The sequence below is a fragment of the Perna viridis genome, chromosome 1, assembly GCF_037379345.1.
Source record: "Perna viridis isolate PV_CMFRI_1.1 ecotype Kerala chromosome 1, ASM3737934v1, whole genome shotgun sequence".
Taxonomy (NCBI): Eukaryota; Metazoa; Mollusca; class Bivalvia; order Mytilida; family Mytilidae; genus Perna; species Perna viridis.
Window position 1 is genome coordinate 3,189,633 of NC_142445.1, and position 20,426 is coordinate 3,210,058.

The window sequence follows — 20,426 nt, forward strand, 5'->3', positions numbered from 1 at the left end:
CGTAACAGACTTCTGAATCAGGGATAAAGGGAAATGCGTCTCAAAAGGTTCATAATCAAATAAATTTTTCAGATATCAGTCCTTGGTTGAAAAATACTCAGTTCCTTCTGAAACAATTGGTATTGATTGCTTTTTATATTTTTTTCTTTGTAATGACATGATTACTGATTTACCGATTATGACACTAAACATGCAAGTGCTATTTAATCACCACTGGCATATTCACGCCACAACGGAAGAAAGGGTTTGGTGCGCTGCGAAACCTAGATTTATCCCACCACTTCGTTTGAAAAGCCTGTACCAAGTCAGGACCATTGCGGTACCATCTACTCCGGTGATGTCATATCTATTTTCAGATTTATTTTGGACTTTCGGATTAATTTTCGGTGATTTTGTTATTACCCTTATTCGCACCAACGCCAATGTTTGCCAAAAATAGTGTCATCGTTCTGTTACCGTAGATTTTATTACATTTGTTGTCGGGGCCTTTCGGAAGTTTTTGCATTTATTGAAAACGCTTTGGTGATCTCCGTGTTTACTATATTTATAGGGGTTACACGATGGTGCATTTGTTCCGTTTCGCCATATCTGTATCTTTTTCTTCTGTTTATCATGTATGGATACATTTGTCCAATGTTAAATGATTCGACAAGCGTTTATTTAAAAAGTAAAAAAAAATGCACTACAAGTAAAAGATCAGCGAAAAGCAATGTAGATACTAATACATCAACCTGGAATGCTCCCACTCTTTGGTTAAAAGACGCCAATGAAATGCAATTTGTGATCAAAATTTGTTTACCAGTAACTATGAGAACAGACACTTGCAACAAATAAGCATAGCAATAACGACTGGATAACAGGACTTAAAAATAAATGTCTTAGGTCAAGGGTTGCGAAAATTAAATATGATAACTAGGGCATTTAAGCTAGTAACATTCCAAAAGATCCCCTGGAAAAGTATCCCATATTAAAATCTAAAACAGGTATACTGATTTTGTAATGTACGATAATATTCATCCAGATTCATAAAGCATGTTGAGAAATCAGGTTTTTCTTGGAACTCAATAAATACTCAAACCCGAACTACAACTTCTTTGAACATGATTAACTTTTATCTTGCGTGTATGCATACACATTCTAGTCTTACATTTTATTATCAACAGACACAAATCTGTCCCTGTGATACAAAATTGGTACCTTGTTCGAGTCAATGTCTTAGTTTAATTCAGGGTCAAGGAAAAACAAAAACCACATGGATAAAAAAACGAAAGTGTCATATTTATTTACTTGAAAGTTTCGTAAAATTCTATCAAGGAGGAACTTAATTATACTACTGTCATCCTAGATCGTTCATTCAAATATGAATATATTTAGGTCAAATATATAAAACTTCAGAGATCTCTGATGCTACTACTAAATTATAAAACATTCAGACAACATTGTGCGAAGGAGATAATTACGTGAATAATGAAACGTCAAATTTATGACAGATTTCTATTATTTGAAAGCCACCTACCTCCCATTAGGTAATTACAAATCTTTATTTACTTGCTGTCCGAGTGTCCAGAGATACCTGGTGAGGTAAAATTGAAATCTTCCAAAGAAACTCCATATTTGCCTGCAAATATGCCGATTAAAAACCAGTTCTTTGGGTCGAACAAAACGGTTGACTGACTGTTCAATGGAATTATTTATAAAACAAAGTCGAAAGCAACACAAAGAAACAAGAAAAAACTCAAAATAATGCACAGTAAGTGTTGTCAACTACCAAAACTAAGTCTATCATGTGAAATTAAGCTAGGTTGGAATTACATAATCCCCCCAAATAAACAAAGAATTTAAAGATAAAAGAAAACAATGAAAAAGTAATCAAGGTAACCAATATTCTATCGAAAATCAAAAGATTGTTATGCAGGGACAAAGGCCAGACAATGAAAACAGACACACAACAAAGAACATAAATAACCAAAATAATACTTACAAGATAACGAAAGTAAATGAACATCTCGGGCTCCACAAAACTAGTAGCATGGACCAGATGCACCGGTGGGGCAAGCGTCTTCTTTTTTCTAGAAACACCCGCCGAGTTGCTTATAAAAAAACAGAAAGAGGAAAGGAAAACTATGGCAAGTTGAACAAATCAGTTTTTATGGTGCATAAAGAGATGGATACAAAGTAACGATTCACAAGTTCATAATCTTGTAGCAACATAACCCTGTTCTAGAAGCCTAATTGCAAGAAGTCTAGCGCGATAGAAAAAGTCTGCATAGTTACGGCAATACGGAATGAAAAGTGATCGCGTTTTCCTTTACCATCGATCTCTAAGTGGAGGTCAAATTACGAGGTTGACTACAGTGTCTGTAGTATCCTTTATCTCTTTAAGTTCTTTGGGTTTAGATGCAATGTATCAAATCCCCGAAACTAGAACTGTTTAATGATAGTACGTCATCTATATAGCGGAGGCTGAGATTAAAGCATCTAGCTAATGATCTTCCTTCTTTTGGATCAGATCAACTTTTAAGTCAGCCTAATAAATGTGAAGCAAATAAAGGACTGCAATTTGTTCGCATTGGAATGCCGACCGTTTGTTGAAAAACGCGTCTACCTCACTGGACAAATATGTTGTAGATAAAAATAATTCCAGCATTTTGAAAATATCTTCCTCGTTATATTTGGAAGATGATTTAGAATTAGTTTTACAAGGTATGTGGAATCTCAACCAAGAACTAAATATTTGATCTAGGTGTATCGTCTTATTTGGAGTAAGAATGATGTATAATGTTTTTGAATCGAGATTTTAACTGGGTATATGGAATAGAAGTATAATCTTTTAGTATAGTTTTCTATAATAATCCTGAATTAAGGGTTTCCAGAAGATTTTTCGGATCTACATTGAATTAATACCACTGTGGCAGATACAAGTGACGTGGTAGGACTGGAGACCCTCTTTGAGAGCTGTGAGTAAAGAATTAACGTTTTAAGTGAGGTTTGGTGATACATTTTGCAGATCCAGCTATATAGCGTTGTTTGTATGGATTCTTGTGGAATTTAGGAATCCAGTACATATCAAGACAGTAGATCACAATTATCGTATTTGGTAGAGAGACCAAAAGAGAATATCACAGATTTATGGTTTTCCACTACCGCTTCTTCGGAGAGTGTGGTATCAGTATACGTCTTAGCGCTGCTATTATTTTCTACATCTACCCCTGATAATACACATTGGGAGTAATACGTTTTGCAGAGAAAAACTATGTTTTTGGGATTTGTCAGCTGGTACGTCAACATATTTGTAATTTATAGGTGAGAAGGTTTTTGCTACAAACTGATGTAGCATTGACACTCACCGACATACAAAATGAAAGACCGCGCTCACAGTCTTTACCCACTCTGAGACAGAATCAATGTCTTATTGTTCTCGTTTTATCCATTTTCTTGTGAAGTTCTCCACAGCATCCATAAGAACTTGAAAGTTATAATTCCAATTTAAAAGAACCTTACGGAGAGGTTCGTTTTTGATGATGTTTAAATCTCCCGTAATGACGTGACCGGAAGGACCATATTTGAATGGAGAGTTTTTGCAAGAACAGTCAGGTGGTTTAGCCTTGAAGTCCTCAATCTCGGGGTTCTGCAATAACTTTTTATATTTGAAAATTTTGGATGCAATAGTAACTTTTGCCTTTTCTGGACAGCACCTCAGACATTTTAAAAGTCGCCGCCTTGAAAACTTCAGTACTTTTTGGGTGACATAATCCACTCTCCGTTTTCGGTACTGCTCAGTGTTTTTATTACAAGCGCTTAGCCAATCATAAGACGCCTTATATTTCACCAATAATTATTAACCAATCAGAGCATTTTATCTAAATATATCACGGCTGGTAGTGCATGCTCAACATCGAACTTGGACAAAATAAAATGTTTTCATGCTTTTTTATTAAGAGCGTGAACTGGAATTACTTTTTAACTCAATAAAACAACGGGAGTAACATAAAACTTCCATACAATTTAAAATCAGTAGGTAAACTGGTTTTCCGTTTGCTAAATTACTTTGACAATTCAGAACCAACGATATTTCGTCGTTTCTTAAACTTTCGAGTAACACGTCACTTCACTTACACAACATAGATTAGCGTTTTGAACAACAAACGACATTTAAATGGTAAGAAACACAAGATACATTTGTGTCAAACATGTATACAAACTATATTTAATCAACACAAAAACGGGGGAGAGTAATCCGCATTACAATATTTTTTCAAGAATACTTTCAAAGAGAAGATTGAATGATCCAGTTGATTAAAATGTTGATGAATTGCCGGGAATTTGGTGGTATTAATTCCCGAACGATGGTTGCACATTCGTTTGTTTAATCGTTTTTGTGTGCACCAACATATACAAGACCGCACAAGTTGTATTCGAATCAGTATAGGAGAGTTCTTTGTGATGTCATCACTTACCTATGATTTGGTTTTGGTTGGCAAAATTGGATATAAGATAACAAAGATACAAAATTTTGAAAATTGGGATTTTATTCATGGAATTGTCAATTGTTTATTTAGTTGTTTATTGGCCAACCAATTTGACACTTAATTATAAGCAAATTAGTGAATATGACATCACTAATGCGATTGGCGAACTATCTTATATTAAGTTTGTCGATTTGCAATTTAATTCATCATGACTTCTTGTGTGAAAGGTTTTGTTCGTAAGGATACTAGTGAAGAAAGTGTCGGTTATTATAATGCTTTGCAATTTTCAATTCCACATTTTGATATATATTTTGACACAACCTCAAAAATCAATCCAAACTTTCCTTTTTGGTTATGGCACTTTGTGGCACAATTTCAAAGAAATCCATTCCGTTTCACCAAAGTTACCAGAAGAATGCTTATTTCTGGTAATTGTGTGGCCCTATTTCTTAATCGACTCAAGTCACAACCCCCAAAATCAATCCAGACTTCCAAAACATTACCGGAGTTAAAAAAGTCAGTTGGGGTCTTCACCCCTGAATCAGTGGCAACCGTTTTATTGTTGTTGGGAACCTCGACGTAAAATTTATTAAGATCAACTAACTTAAAATGAAGTTATCACACGCGTACGAAAACCAAGTGTCTCCGGACGATGACAACGCCGACAGCGCCATACCATTATACGACCGTATGTCAATATGGGAATAGGCATATTTCTAATATTTGTATAAACAATGTGCTAAGTTTAAATGACATTAAATACTTTTGAATTACAGATTACACAATGTTGGTACTCTATAGTGATGAACAGACAGACAGACGGATGGAGTAAAAGCAATAGACTTACCTTTATCTTTGATGACAAGAAGCTCACAATGGCAACCGGTACATTAAAAGTAACTCCATACCCCTTCCCGTATTAATTTAAAAACAAAAGTAGAGTGTAATGCTGAGTCACAGTAATTTGTCTAACCTTAGGCTACCATATATCTGTACTTGTTGTTTTCTCTTGCTTGGAGATATTCCTTATATTACACATCTTTATCCAATTTTAAATATCTTACTCACTAGGGACTTCTTTAATTTTACTTACTTTGAAATATTTTGACCATCCAAAAACTTATCTTTGAAAGGACAGTGACAGTCTCAAACTAAAACAGTCTTTGTTACAAAATTTTCATGACTAAGAAATATTTTGACCATCCAAAAACTTATCTTTGAAAGGACAGTGACAGTCTCAAACCAAAACAGTCTTTGTTACAAAATTTTAATGACTAAGAAATTCAATTCCATGCACAGTAGTTATCTATCCACTGTTGAAAATACCTCCATAATAAATATAACATGAAAATTGAGGTATTAACATATTTATTTACGATGTTTATGTTCTATCATTGATAGTAATAGATCATACGAGTAATACATTTGCTGTATCGTAACAAGCCCTATATATTACAAAATAAAAAAAATATAATAAGTACATCATGAACGGAAAAGAGAACCTTTGATATAATGATACTATCCAGAAAATGTTGTATTAGCCCAGTATTAGGTCTGAGAAAAAAAATAAAAATGAAGCATATTCAGCCATCTGTGATGTCTTAGCTTCAGAGTACTCATTACCAGGTCATCTGAGATGATGTAATCGCAAGAGATCTTGCGACTGAAGAACTGACGGAGACCCTTTTATCAACTCTCTGATATGGAGTAATAACCCAAGTTACTGCGACTTAATAGCTGAGATCTCGGGACTATAAAACTGACAATGAACTCGTTATCATACCATCTGAGATAATGTATAAGGGAATACGAACAGACTGAGAACCAATAATCACACTAATTCGAAAATCATTATGTCATTATGTCATTATGTCATGATATCTTAATGAATAAAGCCAATACAGAGGAACTAAAGGCTCTAGAAAGCCTGAATAGCTAACCTGGTTAAAAACTTTTTAGCTTCCTAAAGATGGGCTCTTGGCCTTGCTGTAATACTGTCACAAGAACCATTTAATCAGTAGAGAGCATCTTGGTTATCTACCCGGTTTTCATATTTTACAATGAATATATCAGTCCTCTTTTTACTCTTCAATGGCGGTATCACTGACATTGGTCAACAGATCTTTTTGAAAATTTCGGGAGAGGTCGGTCGCACCATGCTGATCAATTTTGTTAGAATTCAGCTCAGCCAATTTCTTTACGAGTTATTTCTAAAATCTTCAATTTGACCCCCTATGGTCTGTTTTTAGTAACAATGGCCATGGTTTTTGCAAGATAAAAAGTCTCCACACACAGATTGTTAAGGACACCGTAAGGTACATTCAAGCGAAGTTTGTTTACAATCCATCCATTAGTTTAGGAGGAGACAATTTTCAAAGTTAGAAATGTGAAATTCGGTAAAAAAAAATCCATTTCAGAACCCATAACTTAATCATCCGTCAACGAAACTTTCTGAAAATTTTGGAGTAGGTCCATCCCATCATGCTGAACAATTTTACCTTCTGCCAGATTTTAGCTAAATGCAACTCTTATTCAGTTATTTCCAAAATTCAGCAATTTGACCCCTACGGTAAATTTTAAGTAACAGGACCATGTTTTTTTGCCAGAGCAAAACCTCCCACATAAGATTATTCAAAATACCCTAAGGCATATCTAAGTAAAGTTTTTTACATTCCATCAAGTAGTTTCACACCTGAAAATGTTTGAAAATTAAGTTAACAGACGACAGACACAGTGATGGCAATAGTTAATATGGCCTTTCCGCCAGGTGAGCTAAAAAGTATCAAACACACAATGTGCTTTGTAGTTCGTGTTTGTTTCTTTTGGCCAACTCTTGTACCCACAAAGGACTTCATGAATTTACACTAACCGGTAGCAATGTTGCTGGTACAAGTAATGGTTGACATTTAAATAATAATCACATATCAACTTATTTAAGAAATCAATAACGGAAACTCAATTTTATCATTGTTTTACCATGGGCTAGCCACTTATGTCGCATTGTTTTACCTCGCGCGGTTGCAAGAGGTTAAATTATGAAATAAATGGCCAGCCCATGGTAAAATGATGATAAAATGAAGTTTCTGTGACTTATTTCAAATCTAATATGACTTCACATTTTTGAATAGATGCAGCCTGTGTGTTGCACCAAATGTTAAGTCATGTGGTTACCACTTTTTTACCATAGTTGTGGTATAAAGAGCTTTGAAGCAGGTCATATTAGAATTCAACATAAACTACATTTACTATAGCATCACAAAGCATTCAATAAAATAACATTATGTTAATCTTTTTTTACTTGCAAATGGTTGATTCCTTAACATTTTAAAAATTTTGCTTAACTTAAAGTTACTTCTGACCAATGGAATAATAGATGGTAGAATGAGAAGGAATCTAAACATATGTCCTCCATAGTAACATATCTAAGTCTCTTTATTTTTTCATCTTATAATGTGAAAATCATTCAAAACGTTTTTGCTTTATTTCAAATATAAGTGAACAAAATGTTGCATATGTAACTAATACAGCAACAATTTAATTTTCAATTATTATTGCACTCTGAGAAAAAATATATAAACTATTATAACTAATAGGATTTCATTACAACTTAATCATAAAATACTTAACTATAAAGAGGCATATTTTCTTTTCCTGAACTTGACATGATTATGATTTTCATGAGAAGAAAATTTGCCTGTGTAAATTAATAATAAGATTACTACAAAAAAGCTTCTAAAATGATTTATACTGAGTCAAGGAAACTCATGTCAAAATATTACTTATAATTAGGCAAGAAAACATGATAATAAAATGTAAAGAACAATAGTAAAAATATATTACTGAGAACGAAAAATACACCAAGATAAAATAAATGTGTACCATAACAAATGATACAATACTTAAGGAATGTAAAGCTTATCAATCTACAGATTAAATCATACAAGTCAGTAGATATTACAACATGAGGCTCCCAGGAGCCTGACTCACTCACCTGGTTGAATGTTTTGCATTTCAAGGGCAATAACTCTAACAAGATGTTGTCCAACAATTTTTACTCACAAAGACTATGGTAGGATCATTTTATCAATGGAAAGTTTATTTCTATCCATTATAGTTTTCAAGATATTTGAAACTATAATAACTGCAAAGAACATCATTTTTCACCTTTCAAGGGCAACAACTCTAACAAAGAGTCATCCAACAACTTTGATCTCTTGTAGATAGTTGTGTGCCTTATAATAAGGATCATTTCGACAAATAAAAGAAGTTGGCTAAAACTAACGGTTTTAGAGATATATGAGAAAAACCTCAGACTGACCCCTTTGACCTATTTTTAGTAGCAGTGGCCATGTTTGTTTGACAGATCAAAAATCCCAACAGAAGATCTATGTAAAACTACCTAAGAATATTCATACTAAGTTTGCTTCTAATTGGTCTGGTAGATTCATAGGGAAAGATTTTTGACAGAAATAACATCAAAAATAGGGATAAAACTTTGAAAAAGACCAAAAACTCCAACATGGCTTAACAGATTAAAACAAAACATTGACCAGAGATAGATCTCAACATGCTGAAATCTATACACTGTCAAACTTTGACTAAACCTAACAATTTTAGAGATATGTGTGAAAACTTCTGTCTTACCCCTTTGTTCTATTTTCAGTAACGGTGGTCATGTTTTACAACAGATCAAAAATCTGTACATTAGTTCAATGCAGGATACCCCTGAAGGAATATTTCTACCAAGTTTGGTCCTAATTGGTCAAACAGAGTGAGAGGAGAAGAGTTTTGAAAAATTGTTAACACTGATGGACGTTGGATGCCAATTGATGGTAATAGCTAACACGGCCTTTGACTATGTGAGCTAAAAATTGAGAATTCATGTGATGTGCGACATTACAAAATTTTATACAATATACATGTTTTAATGAAATGACAATGTCCATCTTATACTCAAAGTACACAACAATCACCCTTAGAAGTAATATTATGTGTAATATCAGGTTCTAATGGTTATATTGATAGTTGAAGGAATGGACAACAATATAGAGTAAAAAATCACATAAATTTACATTGTATAAGTTTGAGACTGAAATCGATTAAAGATATGAATATGGAATTTATAACAAACAATTATACATACTGTCATACACCCACAGTCACTATGATACCCAACACACTTTTTTCCTTGATTACTTGGAGTAACCAAAAGCAATGTCTGAAATGTTTAACTCTCCCTGAAGCATCAAACTCACCCTTATTCAATTAAAATAATTCTAAATGTCAACCAAATGTAAGTGACAGTCTTTAAAAAAGTTAAGGAAACAATGAAACTCAGTTTAATGTGTATAAAATAGAATTAGTTGAAAGACTGTATTATTTTAATTGCAGCATTCAAGAGTTCACCACCTGATAAATATAGAACAAATCAATTTTAAAAATTTGTAGCAAATCATTCTGAAATAGTATGCTTGCACTGCTATTAAATCCAGCTAAAAGTGTATAAATGTCACATATTTAAATGACCATAAGAATGCACATGTCCATTTACATAAATTCTCTTTTAAAAAATTCAAAATTAGGTATCCAAATAAGCAAGAGGCTCCCAGGAGCCTGAATTGATCACCTGCTTAATTTTTTGCCTTTCAAGGACAATAGCTCTAACAAGGAGTTGTCCAACAATTTTGACTCTAAGAAAAAATTGGTAGTACTTATCATAAGGATCATTTCATCAACTGAAAGTTTCCTTTTATCTATTATAGTTTTCAAGATATTGGCTGAAAAATACTTAATATATCATTTTTTCTATTTCAAGGACAATAACACCAGCAAAGGGCCGTTCGACAACTTTGATCTTCGCACACTTTTGTAGGCCTTATCATAATGATCTATTCAGCAATTGAAAGTTTCATTCTTCATATCATAGCTTTCAAAATATTGACTGAAAACTGAAAAAGAAAAGAAAAAATTTCACCTTTCAAGCACAATAACTGTAACAAGGAATCATCTGACAACTTTGACTCAATGCAGACTTTTGTAGATCTTATAATGAGGATCATTTCAACAATGATAGAATTGGGCTAAACCTAACCGTTTTTTAGATAAATGCTAAAAAACTTCGGTATGATCCCTACATTCCAATAGTAACAGCAACTATGTTTTTGGAAGGATAAAAACTCCCAACATCAGTTCTATGCAGAACACCTTAAGAAACATTCATACCAAGTTTAGTTCTGATTGGTTCAGAAGTTTCAGAGAGAAAGATTTTTGCAAGAAATAAAATAGGGAATAGGGAAAAAACGTCAAAAAAATGTTATAACTCCAACATGGCTTGACAGATTATAACAAAAATTTGACAGAAATAGATCTCATTATGCTGAACACTTTTACCCTGTCAAAATGTGGCTACACCTTACAGTTTTGGAGATATATGTGAAAAACTTCTGTTTGACCCCTATGTTCTATTTTTAGTAACTGCGGCCAAGTTTTTCAAAGGATCAAAAATACCCACACTATTTCTATGCAAAATACTCTAAGAAATAATCATACCAAGTTTGGTTCATATTGGTCCTGCAGTTTCAGAGGAAAAGAGCTTTGAAAAATTGTTAATGACAACGAAGCATGCCAAGTGATGGCAATAGCTCAAATGGTCTATGGCCAGGTGAGCTATAAAGAAGAAACATGACCAAGCCAAACATCTCCCATGCTGTAAAGCTCATCAGGCTGAATATTCTTAAAACAACTCACTTTATAGAAATAATACTTACTGTAATATATACAAAATAAAATACAAGTGAACATGTTAAAAATTCTCACGTCAAAAATTTTCTAATACAACACATCTAAATGCTTCAGAAAAAAAGGATAATATGCAACTGATTTACACCTTTAAATTATAATGTTTAGCACTATAAACAATAAACCTTTTAAGGTAACTCAATTTTTCCTTCAGACATCAATGATTATCAAATCACTCCCCCATGAGAAATAAAATATGGATCATCAAAATCTCCCAACAGCACCAATGTCATTTTCTAAATGGACAATTTTTATATCACCTATAACAGTAATTACACCTAATAGAAATAAAACAAGGAAGAAAAAAGTTGATGTAATCTGCTGGGTGAAGTTGCTCTGATTTCTCTCTGGTTTGTAGGCTCAACTCACAAATAATCAATAAAATGCTTCACAGGGCACAGCTTGATATGACTCTGAACATTTTGGGCAATTAAAGGCACAACACTCAAGCTCGATACAGCTCTAAATATAGATTGTGATGAAATGTTATCAATTAGACATAAGAAATGAGCAAAAAACACAAAATTTTAAAATATGTTTATTTTTGGCCTTGAAATCATGGTAAGGATTTTCATCCCTTAAATCAATACCTTCATTTTATGATATAGTATCCTGCAGTACAATTTTACAATTTATTTACTGGGAACCAGGAATGTTTACTTGTTTTTTCTTGTTTTTTTGTTTTTTTGCTTAGTTTGAATCTTTAAGTTCATTCAGGATAAACGGCATATACCAATTCCAGTGTGCTCTTTGCGCATATGGGACCTTGTTATTATGGATATCCATGCATTTATATGAAAATTATAGTAAATTTCTATTAAAAAAAAACAACAAGTAAAAAAAAACAAGGTTATTTACCTGTAAAAGAACCTTACTTCTAAGCAGTTTTGTAAAAAAAAAAAAAAACAAAATCAACAAATTATTCTATGTGGTATGGAACCTTGTAATACAGTATCATAGATATCTAATGGAACCTTGTAATACAGTATCATAGATATCTAATGGAACCTTGTAATACAACATCATAGTTATCTATACCCTTTTATTCAAGTTTCTGATCAAAAACTGGGATTTTTATTTCTTTGACCTCTAATCCATTCATGTTTAATGTATTAATCTAAAACATCAATTCTAGTCAGACCGTTACGTGCCTGTTTTGACCCCTTTTAAGCCACTTATTTCTAATAAAGTTAGTACCACACCTAGATCAATAAAAAAAATTATTCTTTTGTGGTATGGAGCTTTGTGTAGATTTTTAGCATGATCCACTAAATAAAGTTATTGCTCTGAGTGCCAACAGATGACAACATATATAACAACAGTGTCATACCATTATAAAACCTGGGTATAAAAACAAAAAATTACAGAAGAGCACTTAAAAAGGACCCTCCTACTTGAAATTATCTTATCTCAAAATCTGAAATATTAAATAAAGGTTAAAACAAATTTACACAGCTCATAATCATAAATCTGGAAAGAAAATATTAAATAGTACTTTGTTCCTGACTTGGTACAGGCATTTCAAATTAAAATGGCTGTTAAACTAAGTTTTAAGGACAGTCAAACCTCCTACTTCAATAGTGGTCGTAATCTCCAAAATAGTTCCATCAATCCCACCACTTTCTGGGAGATAACTATGGTCCACCCTATCATTTGAAAATTCTTGATCTCATATGACATTTTGATACTAACATGCATTTTCTTGCAAATTTATTTAAAAAAGCATGGAAAATTCACCCCCCCCCCACCAAGACTGTTTAGTTCCTTCATACCCCATTTCTGTCCAAGAACATCAAGGACTTGGATACTACAAAACAATGGTAGCAAAATCAATCTGCCTAAATAATAAGTACTATATTAAATGCTTACTGGATAAATCTGAATACCAATTCTGTACTACTGAAACTTCTGAGCACTATGGTAGTGAGAAATATATTCTCTATGGTTGCGTAGACAAACACCAAAGCACCAATAATTACCCTGAATACACCAGAATACTCAAAATTATTTCTAATTTCCACAATGTCAAGCTATGTAAGAACCAATGTCAGACGGACCAAAGCTATTTGATGTAAAAACTTGTCATTCATAACTGTTAAAAGTTTCACAAATAACACAGGTTTACACACCACTCTATTCACAGCTTTGATATGCTTAATGTGAAATATTCACACAGAAATCACAGTTATTGCATCATATATACATATAATAACAACATTTTTTAACATAAATAAATAACTAATACAGTTCTTTTAGTTACAGATGCACACATGGGACTTTGGCATGGAAAGTAAAATAAAATTATAGTCATATAAAAAATCAAATTTGGAATGATATCAATAAAATAATCAACATTGATATTAGAGCCAGTTATCATGGTCCCTGATTAAAACAACAGCTTTTATCATGCTACTTCAAATACAAGAACAACACATCTGAAAACAAATTTTTAACAAACCCCATCAAGACCTGTAAAACTCGTACTAAAATAAAATATATCATTCACATGGTGTCATGTAATAGTTCCAATTAATTGAATCAATAAACTGTCATTTGTAATGATAAACAAATCTTTAAGTTTTTATGTTTGATTATAAGTTAATGTACAACATATGCTGATAGATTTAATGGATTCTAGCTGTTGTCTAATGTCTTAATGAAGTCTACTTTACACACATGATACATACATTTAGCAGGAAACCTGCAACTGTACCTTACAATGGTAGACACTGTCAATTTTTAGTAGTATATATATATATCTCAGAATGTGATGACTCTATTCACTACACTGCTCAATCGGATTAAAGTGATACAGGGAAGATATATAATTGTATAGAAAGGTCTAGCTGGCCGAGTGGTCTAGGGCGCTGCACTTTGTGCAGGCGGTGTTGCCATAGATGTCACAGCGGTACAAGTTCAAGATTTTCCTTATTTTAAGTTATGAATTTTCCAAAACTTGACTTCTTTTTTTCCAGAAATGAAGTCTTTAAAAATTAATGCAAAAGCCCTTTACAATAAAACAACAAAAACACCATTCTGTAGCAGTTTGGTGAATAACTATTTAAATAACAGAGTTAATTTAAACTTGAGGCCAGTTTCATAAAAAATCTGAAATTGAAATTTCCTTAAATCCTTCCTAAACTCAGATATCAACCATCTAAATCACTTGAAATTGAAGATTTGAGGACAAAATCAAGGATTTGAAGAAAATTTCAGTTTGAGATTTTTTATGAAACCCAGGTACAGATCATTTATTTACTATCAAAATAATTCAAACTAACTAAAACTAAAATCCAGCTAATTTGTCTATAATTATGTAATTTCTAAATTTCATGATTAATCTCCATTAGAGATATTCATTTCTAGCAATTATGTACATAGTTTTCTTTTGTATACAGCACATACATAATTCACCTATAACTCATGATACAGACACCATAATATGACTGTGAAGGTAAATAAACAAAACAACATAGTCTATCAATGTAAACCTGACTATAGTCTGAACAAAATACTCAGTAAGAACAAAATTTTTTAATCTCAGCCCAGACTCGTTGTTCAACATGATGAGTAAATAACTGGATCCATGGCTTGTTGTTAGCTGACATTAAACGCTGTAAGTACATACCTGGTTTCCTGTTTGTACTGGTAAAACTTAGATGTTGATCCAATCAATAAAACATTTCTATCATCATAAAAAAATCTGCAAAAAAAATACATTATACTAATATCGTTTTAATTATGTTTTAATTGGTCTGAGATTCACTGTAAGAAGTTATCCGTCAATAATATTCAGGGAAAATCATTGTCATTAACATTATTCTTTCAGATTTATAAACATTTTCATTGATTCCTTGTAGACTATAATGGAAGTATATATGAAAACAATCTTACTGTCTTTTCCTTGACACATTAACACTAAAGGAACATTATTGGTTGAGTAGGATAAATTTGTGATATAGGTATACAAAATTGTCGTTTTCTTTTTACTAAATCATTCTTTTATTATATTTCTCAACTAAGATTTTCCATTTTTTCCCCCTTTCCCTTCATATAACTGAAGATTTCATTAGATTATTGAAAAAAAAAATTATACAAATAAATATTATCATTTACAATTTACCAAGATCTGTAATATAAGTGAAGAGTCAATAAGAAATGGTTTTTATCAAATTCAATTTAACTACTTCAATGTTAATCTCAAGATAATCAAGATCAAATGACAGCCCCTTGAAAAACAGTTTCAAATAGTAATGTGTTTTCTGCCATTATTTATGATAGTTAGAATACTGAACTGATCATTACTCAAGTTTCCCATGTTAATAAACACAAAACAGAACTTGAGTGAACATTTGTAAAAAAAGAAATACCAGCAGTCTGTTTCTATAAAGATTTCCTATTGTCACAGAAGATTACATTTGATCTTGTCTATTCTTGATGAAGATAACACCTTTTCATCAAAAAGAAAGTCACTCAATAGGAGTTCATTATTTTTTGTATATAACATTTTAACTAAGGAAAGATCAACATTTTCTTCAGTCACAAATCTCTAGGTGCCATCTTGGTAAACAATGGCTTACTACAGAGAGAACTGCTTGTGATGTCTCTATTACAGAAATTAATGAAGGGTGATTTCCATTCCTAGGGTGTTAACAAACCAATTTAAAGGGCACCTGTTGGAATCAACCAATCAGATATCACAATGTAGGTTGGTGCCTAACTTGTCTACGGTTTAACAGGATAAATCACCAACTTAATTACAACTGACACAGGTAACAAAAACTTAAGAATTCCTGATAATTGATTCTAATGACATGTAGTAATGAAAAGGTTTTCTGAGGAAGTTTCTTGGTAAAGCAGTCTATTGTCAATTGTAATGGTTTTTCTCCATGATGATTTCATGAAGTCAAACAATAAAATCCATTAGCCTTCTTAATCTAGTAAACTGATCTCCAAGGAGCAGAGAACAAAATAAGTTTTGGTCACATGTACACCTACTAAAACACATTGCTGAGCTGTTTCATTTCTTACAGCTTGATGTCTTAATTGACTTTTGAAATTTAAGGATTTGGCACTAGACAGAAGTAAAAAACATGTATATTTATTCTTCATTTATTGACTGTAGAAACACTACTGAAGGTACAAAAGAACTGTGGATGAAGAACAAATCACACAACATAAAATAATTAACAATAGGGCATTAATGGAACATGAAGTGATACCCTGACATGTAAAGGTGAAAAAAAGGGGGATGGCAAAATGTTCAAAATGGCCTTACTCAAAAACTACATTCTGGATTTCAATGAAAATAAAACTAAAACTATTCTTTGTACTGAACAAGAGTACAAAGTTTACATATTTCTTGATTCTCTAGTTATGACAAGGAAACAGTAAGGGGACAGACAGAAAGGTGCATGAACGAACTGACAGACACTTTTTGGAGGGTATCTATCACATAATACCTAGCCACTTTGTGTACACACAGAAAAACACAAACCCACATAAATTTCCAGAAGAGACAGATTTAAGAGAGAAGCAAAGAAAGAAAGAAAAACAACAAAGATGAATAGGTGTAACCTCTTAGTATGAGATAGTTTACAGAAACTCCATTTCATTATGTAGTTTACAAGGGCTGATGATATCATCTATTCATTTTTAAATTAGTCAGCCCTATTCCGCAAGAAATATTTGCTGAAATTAATATATACAAGAAATTAGAATAAAAATTTAGCAGACAATATCAGGTGTTATAGAGGGCCTCTGTCATCTGCTTGATGATAATGATACATATCTTTAAGCATTAAAAATTACTTTAAATGATTTGCTAGTACACTCCCTATTTATGATAAACTTCCCACTTACCCTTTCCCCCTTTCCCCATGCCCCATTCCCCATTGCCCCATCCCCCATTGCATCGCATTACTTCCAGTGATCAAATTCTCACTCCCCATTCCAAAAAAAAAAGTAAAGTACATGTTTTATGAAATACATATAAGAGTAATCAAGGGAATCAAAAGAATGTAATCCAGGGACAAAAACAAGACATGGAAAAGACAATTACACAACAAAGAACATTAAGTAACTAAAATCATACATACAAAGTAACAAAAGCAAATGAGCAACTTGGACTCCACTAAAACTGGGAGCATGGACCATGTGCACCGGTACGGTAAACATCCTCTGCTTTTCTAGAAACACCCGCCAAGTTGCTCATAAAAAGTCTGGGGTAAATGATAGAGGAAAGGAATACTATGTTGTTAAATAAATCAGTTTTCATGGCACAGATGGATACACCGTAGCAATCCACGAGTTCATGATGACGACCATAAAACTTCTGTAGTGATAACTTCAATCTTGTAGCCACATAACCCTGTTCCTCTGCGTTTCTAGAAAAAGCATTAGGATGCACTAAGCTTTGTGCAATCAATATCGATTTTAGAATCATGCAGCAGGGTTCAGGAATTACCTAAATTAAGTGATACATTCACTGTATATTATTGTCACTTCAAGCTGCATGATATATAAACTATAGATAAATGTATAAATTGTGAACAAATTTATTTTTTTAAATGATTCTAAATCATGTATTTATGGATATTTGCTTTATTTCAAATTTAGAATAGGGAACACTTATTTCCATGTGTAAATATTCAGGCCCAATTCCACAACATAAAATATTTCTGTAAATTGTATGGGTGTAAGCAAATGTAATTTCAATAATAGATATTATTGTTTAAAATGTAAAAATTGTCAAAATAAGCATCATATGTACGGCTGCAATTACTTCAGTCCAATTTCTCAAAAATGACATATTCATGCAAACTGTATGGATGCGAACAGTTTTAATTTCAGTAATGGTTCAAAAATTATCATTTAAAATATCAAAAATGGCAATATATATTGGTGGTTGCAATACTCATATTTCGGTCAAAAATCTTCAAAATGACATATTTTTGCAAAGTGTATGTATAGAACACCTTTAATATACTTATCAGTCTAAAACTATTGTATAAAATGTTAAAATTGTCAATATAAGTATTATGTTGATGGCTGTAATACATATATTTCAGACCAAATTCCAAAAAAATGAGATGTATTTTACAAAGTGAATGAGTGTGACCACTTTTATTTCCTTAATAGACTGATACTATTGTTTAAAATGAAAAAAAATATAAAAATAAGCATCATATGTGTGCCTCCGACACATTAATTTCAGTCCAATTTCTAAAAAATGATATATTTCTTCAAATTGTATGGGTGCCAACAGTTTTAATTTCAATAATGGTCCAAAATTATAATCTATAATATAAAAAATGGCAATATTAGTATTCTGTTTGTGGTTGGGACACTAATCATAATTCTGCCAAAGGAATCAACATTTTCAATTTCAAAAAATGGTCTTGTTATTATTGCTCACTATGTTTAATACGTCAATATTAAAATCATGTGAGAGTCTGTGACACAAAATTATTTCACTTAAATTTTCAAAATGACATATGTTTAGAACTTGTATGAGTGTGAACATTTTTAATCTATCATGACCAGAAATTAAGTACAATTGTACTAAATATTAACAAAATGTCAATGAATAATGAACTACAACACCTGTATTCATTAAAATTATTCTGAAAGACGTATTTTTTAATAATCGTTCAATTGCTGTCATAGAAATATGATAGGTACGTTACTTGTCCAAAAAAGAAGAACAAATTTTTTCAATTGACCAAAATCAAAATTATTCCCTCGCCCCATTGCCCCCAAAAAATGGGAAGTTTATCCCATACAGGTACAGTATTACTTTAATTTAAAACTAAAGCTAAGATGACACATTTTGTGATGTATTTGGCTTCTCATCTACCCCTTTTAACATTAATATAACTAGCTGTGCTCCAAGTAACATTTTACTTATGTAAATCAATGTTTTATTTGTTGTACATTTCATGTTTAGTTTAGCTCTTTTATCTGGATCACTCAGATATAGATGTTTTTTTATTTCATTTCCTCACTACAAGAAAACCACACTTGCTCCCTGGGTTTTATTTCTAATTATTTTTTTCTTATTCACCTTTTATATTTGGTGAGTCATTGACCTCAGTTGCAATTTTTTTTATGATAAAACAACAGGGAAAATGATCACTTCAAATTTCAAACAAAAAAAAAAAAAAAAAGTAACAGTAAATCTTATTGTGTAAATGGCATAATAGTACATTGTACTAACAAATAGATAATACAATATCTCTTTACTATTTTTTTCTGAGGTTCATCACTTTAAATTTAATCCTAAAGGGTATAATAAACTTTTGATCCAGTATTTATCAGGAGAAATCTGTAGGAAAAAGACAACATTGGAGATACACTGGATAAAGCAATAATTACAATAGATAACATTCAACTTGTGATTTTTTAACTCAGGATATTGATAAGTGGGTACAAATTTACAGCTGCCATGAAATATTCCTCAAATATGCCATCAATTTTTAATAAATGTAAATTCGTTGACTCTACTACTGAATTTCGAACTATGTTTAAGAGCTAATCTAAACAGAAAAACAAAAATCTTAATGTCTATGAAGAGTTAAGTAGTAATAATTCTTTAAAGAATAATTAATGTTATTCCACAAAAATGGAAAGACAAACATGTTTAAGAAACTAGAGGCTCTAATGAGCCTGAATTTTTCACCTGGAAAAATTAGTAATCCAGTGGTCAAGGATCACATTTGAAATTTCTTTCAATCTTTTATGACATATGCTACAAAAATGTATGTCTTTCAATAGGACTAATTCCATTAAGGAGCCATAAAACTTCCACCCAATGGAGACTTATGTAGATCTCTCCAAGGCCAAACAGTAAAGATAAATCTTGTAGTTATAGATATATTTAGAAATTGGCAACTAAATCCATGTGTTTTATAAATTGTAATGACAGCCATGTTTTAAGTTCATACAGCATAATCAACAAATCAGTCAAAGTAAACACCCTCAGAAACCTGGTGACCATCAAATGGGTCAAAGTAAACACCCTCAGAAAGCTGGTGACCATCAAATGGATCAAAGTAAACACCCACAGAAAGCTGGAGACCATCAAATGGGTCAAAGTAAACACCCTCAGAAAGCTGGTGACCATCAAATGGGTCAAAGTAAACACCCTCAGAAAGCTGG

The 20,426-nt window shown here is 32.1% G+C and overlaps 1 protein-coding gene and 1 long non-coding RNA gene across 4 annotated transcripts in view; one reads left to right on the plus strand and one right to left on the minus strand.

Moving 5' to 3' along the window:
• The first annotated feature begins 3,886 nt into the window (after window positions 1-3,886).
• On the plus strand, window positions 3,887-9,256 carry LOC148626872 (uncharacterized). The gene is made up of 3 exons (XR_015916837.1): window positions 3,887-4,159; window positions 5,246-5,354; window positions 9,133-9,256. It is a non-coding gene; the product is annotated as an uncharacterized LOC148626872 (long non-coding RNA).
• LOC148626873 (protein O-linked-mannose beta-1,2-N-acetylglucosaminyltransferase 1-like) overlaps window positions 5,821-20,426 on the minus strand; it is a 64,821-nt gene continuing 50,215 nt past the window's right edge. For all 3 annotated transcript variants that reach the window (XM_088553376.1, XM_088553266.1, XM_088553328.1), the window contains one exon: window positions 5,821-14,970. In XM_088553376.1, the coding sequence (XP_088409502.1) occupies window positions 14,865-14,970 (106 nt within the window). In that variant the 3' untranslated portion in view covers window positions 5,821-14,864. The remainder of the gene's footprint in view (window positions 14,971-20,426) is intronic.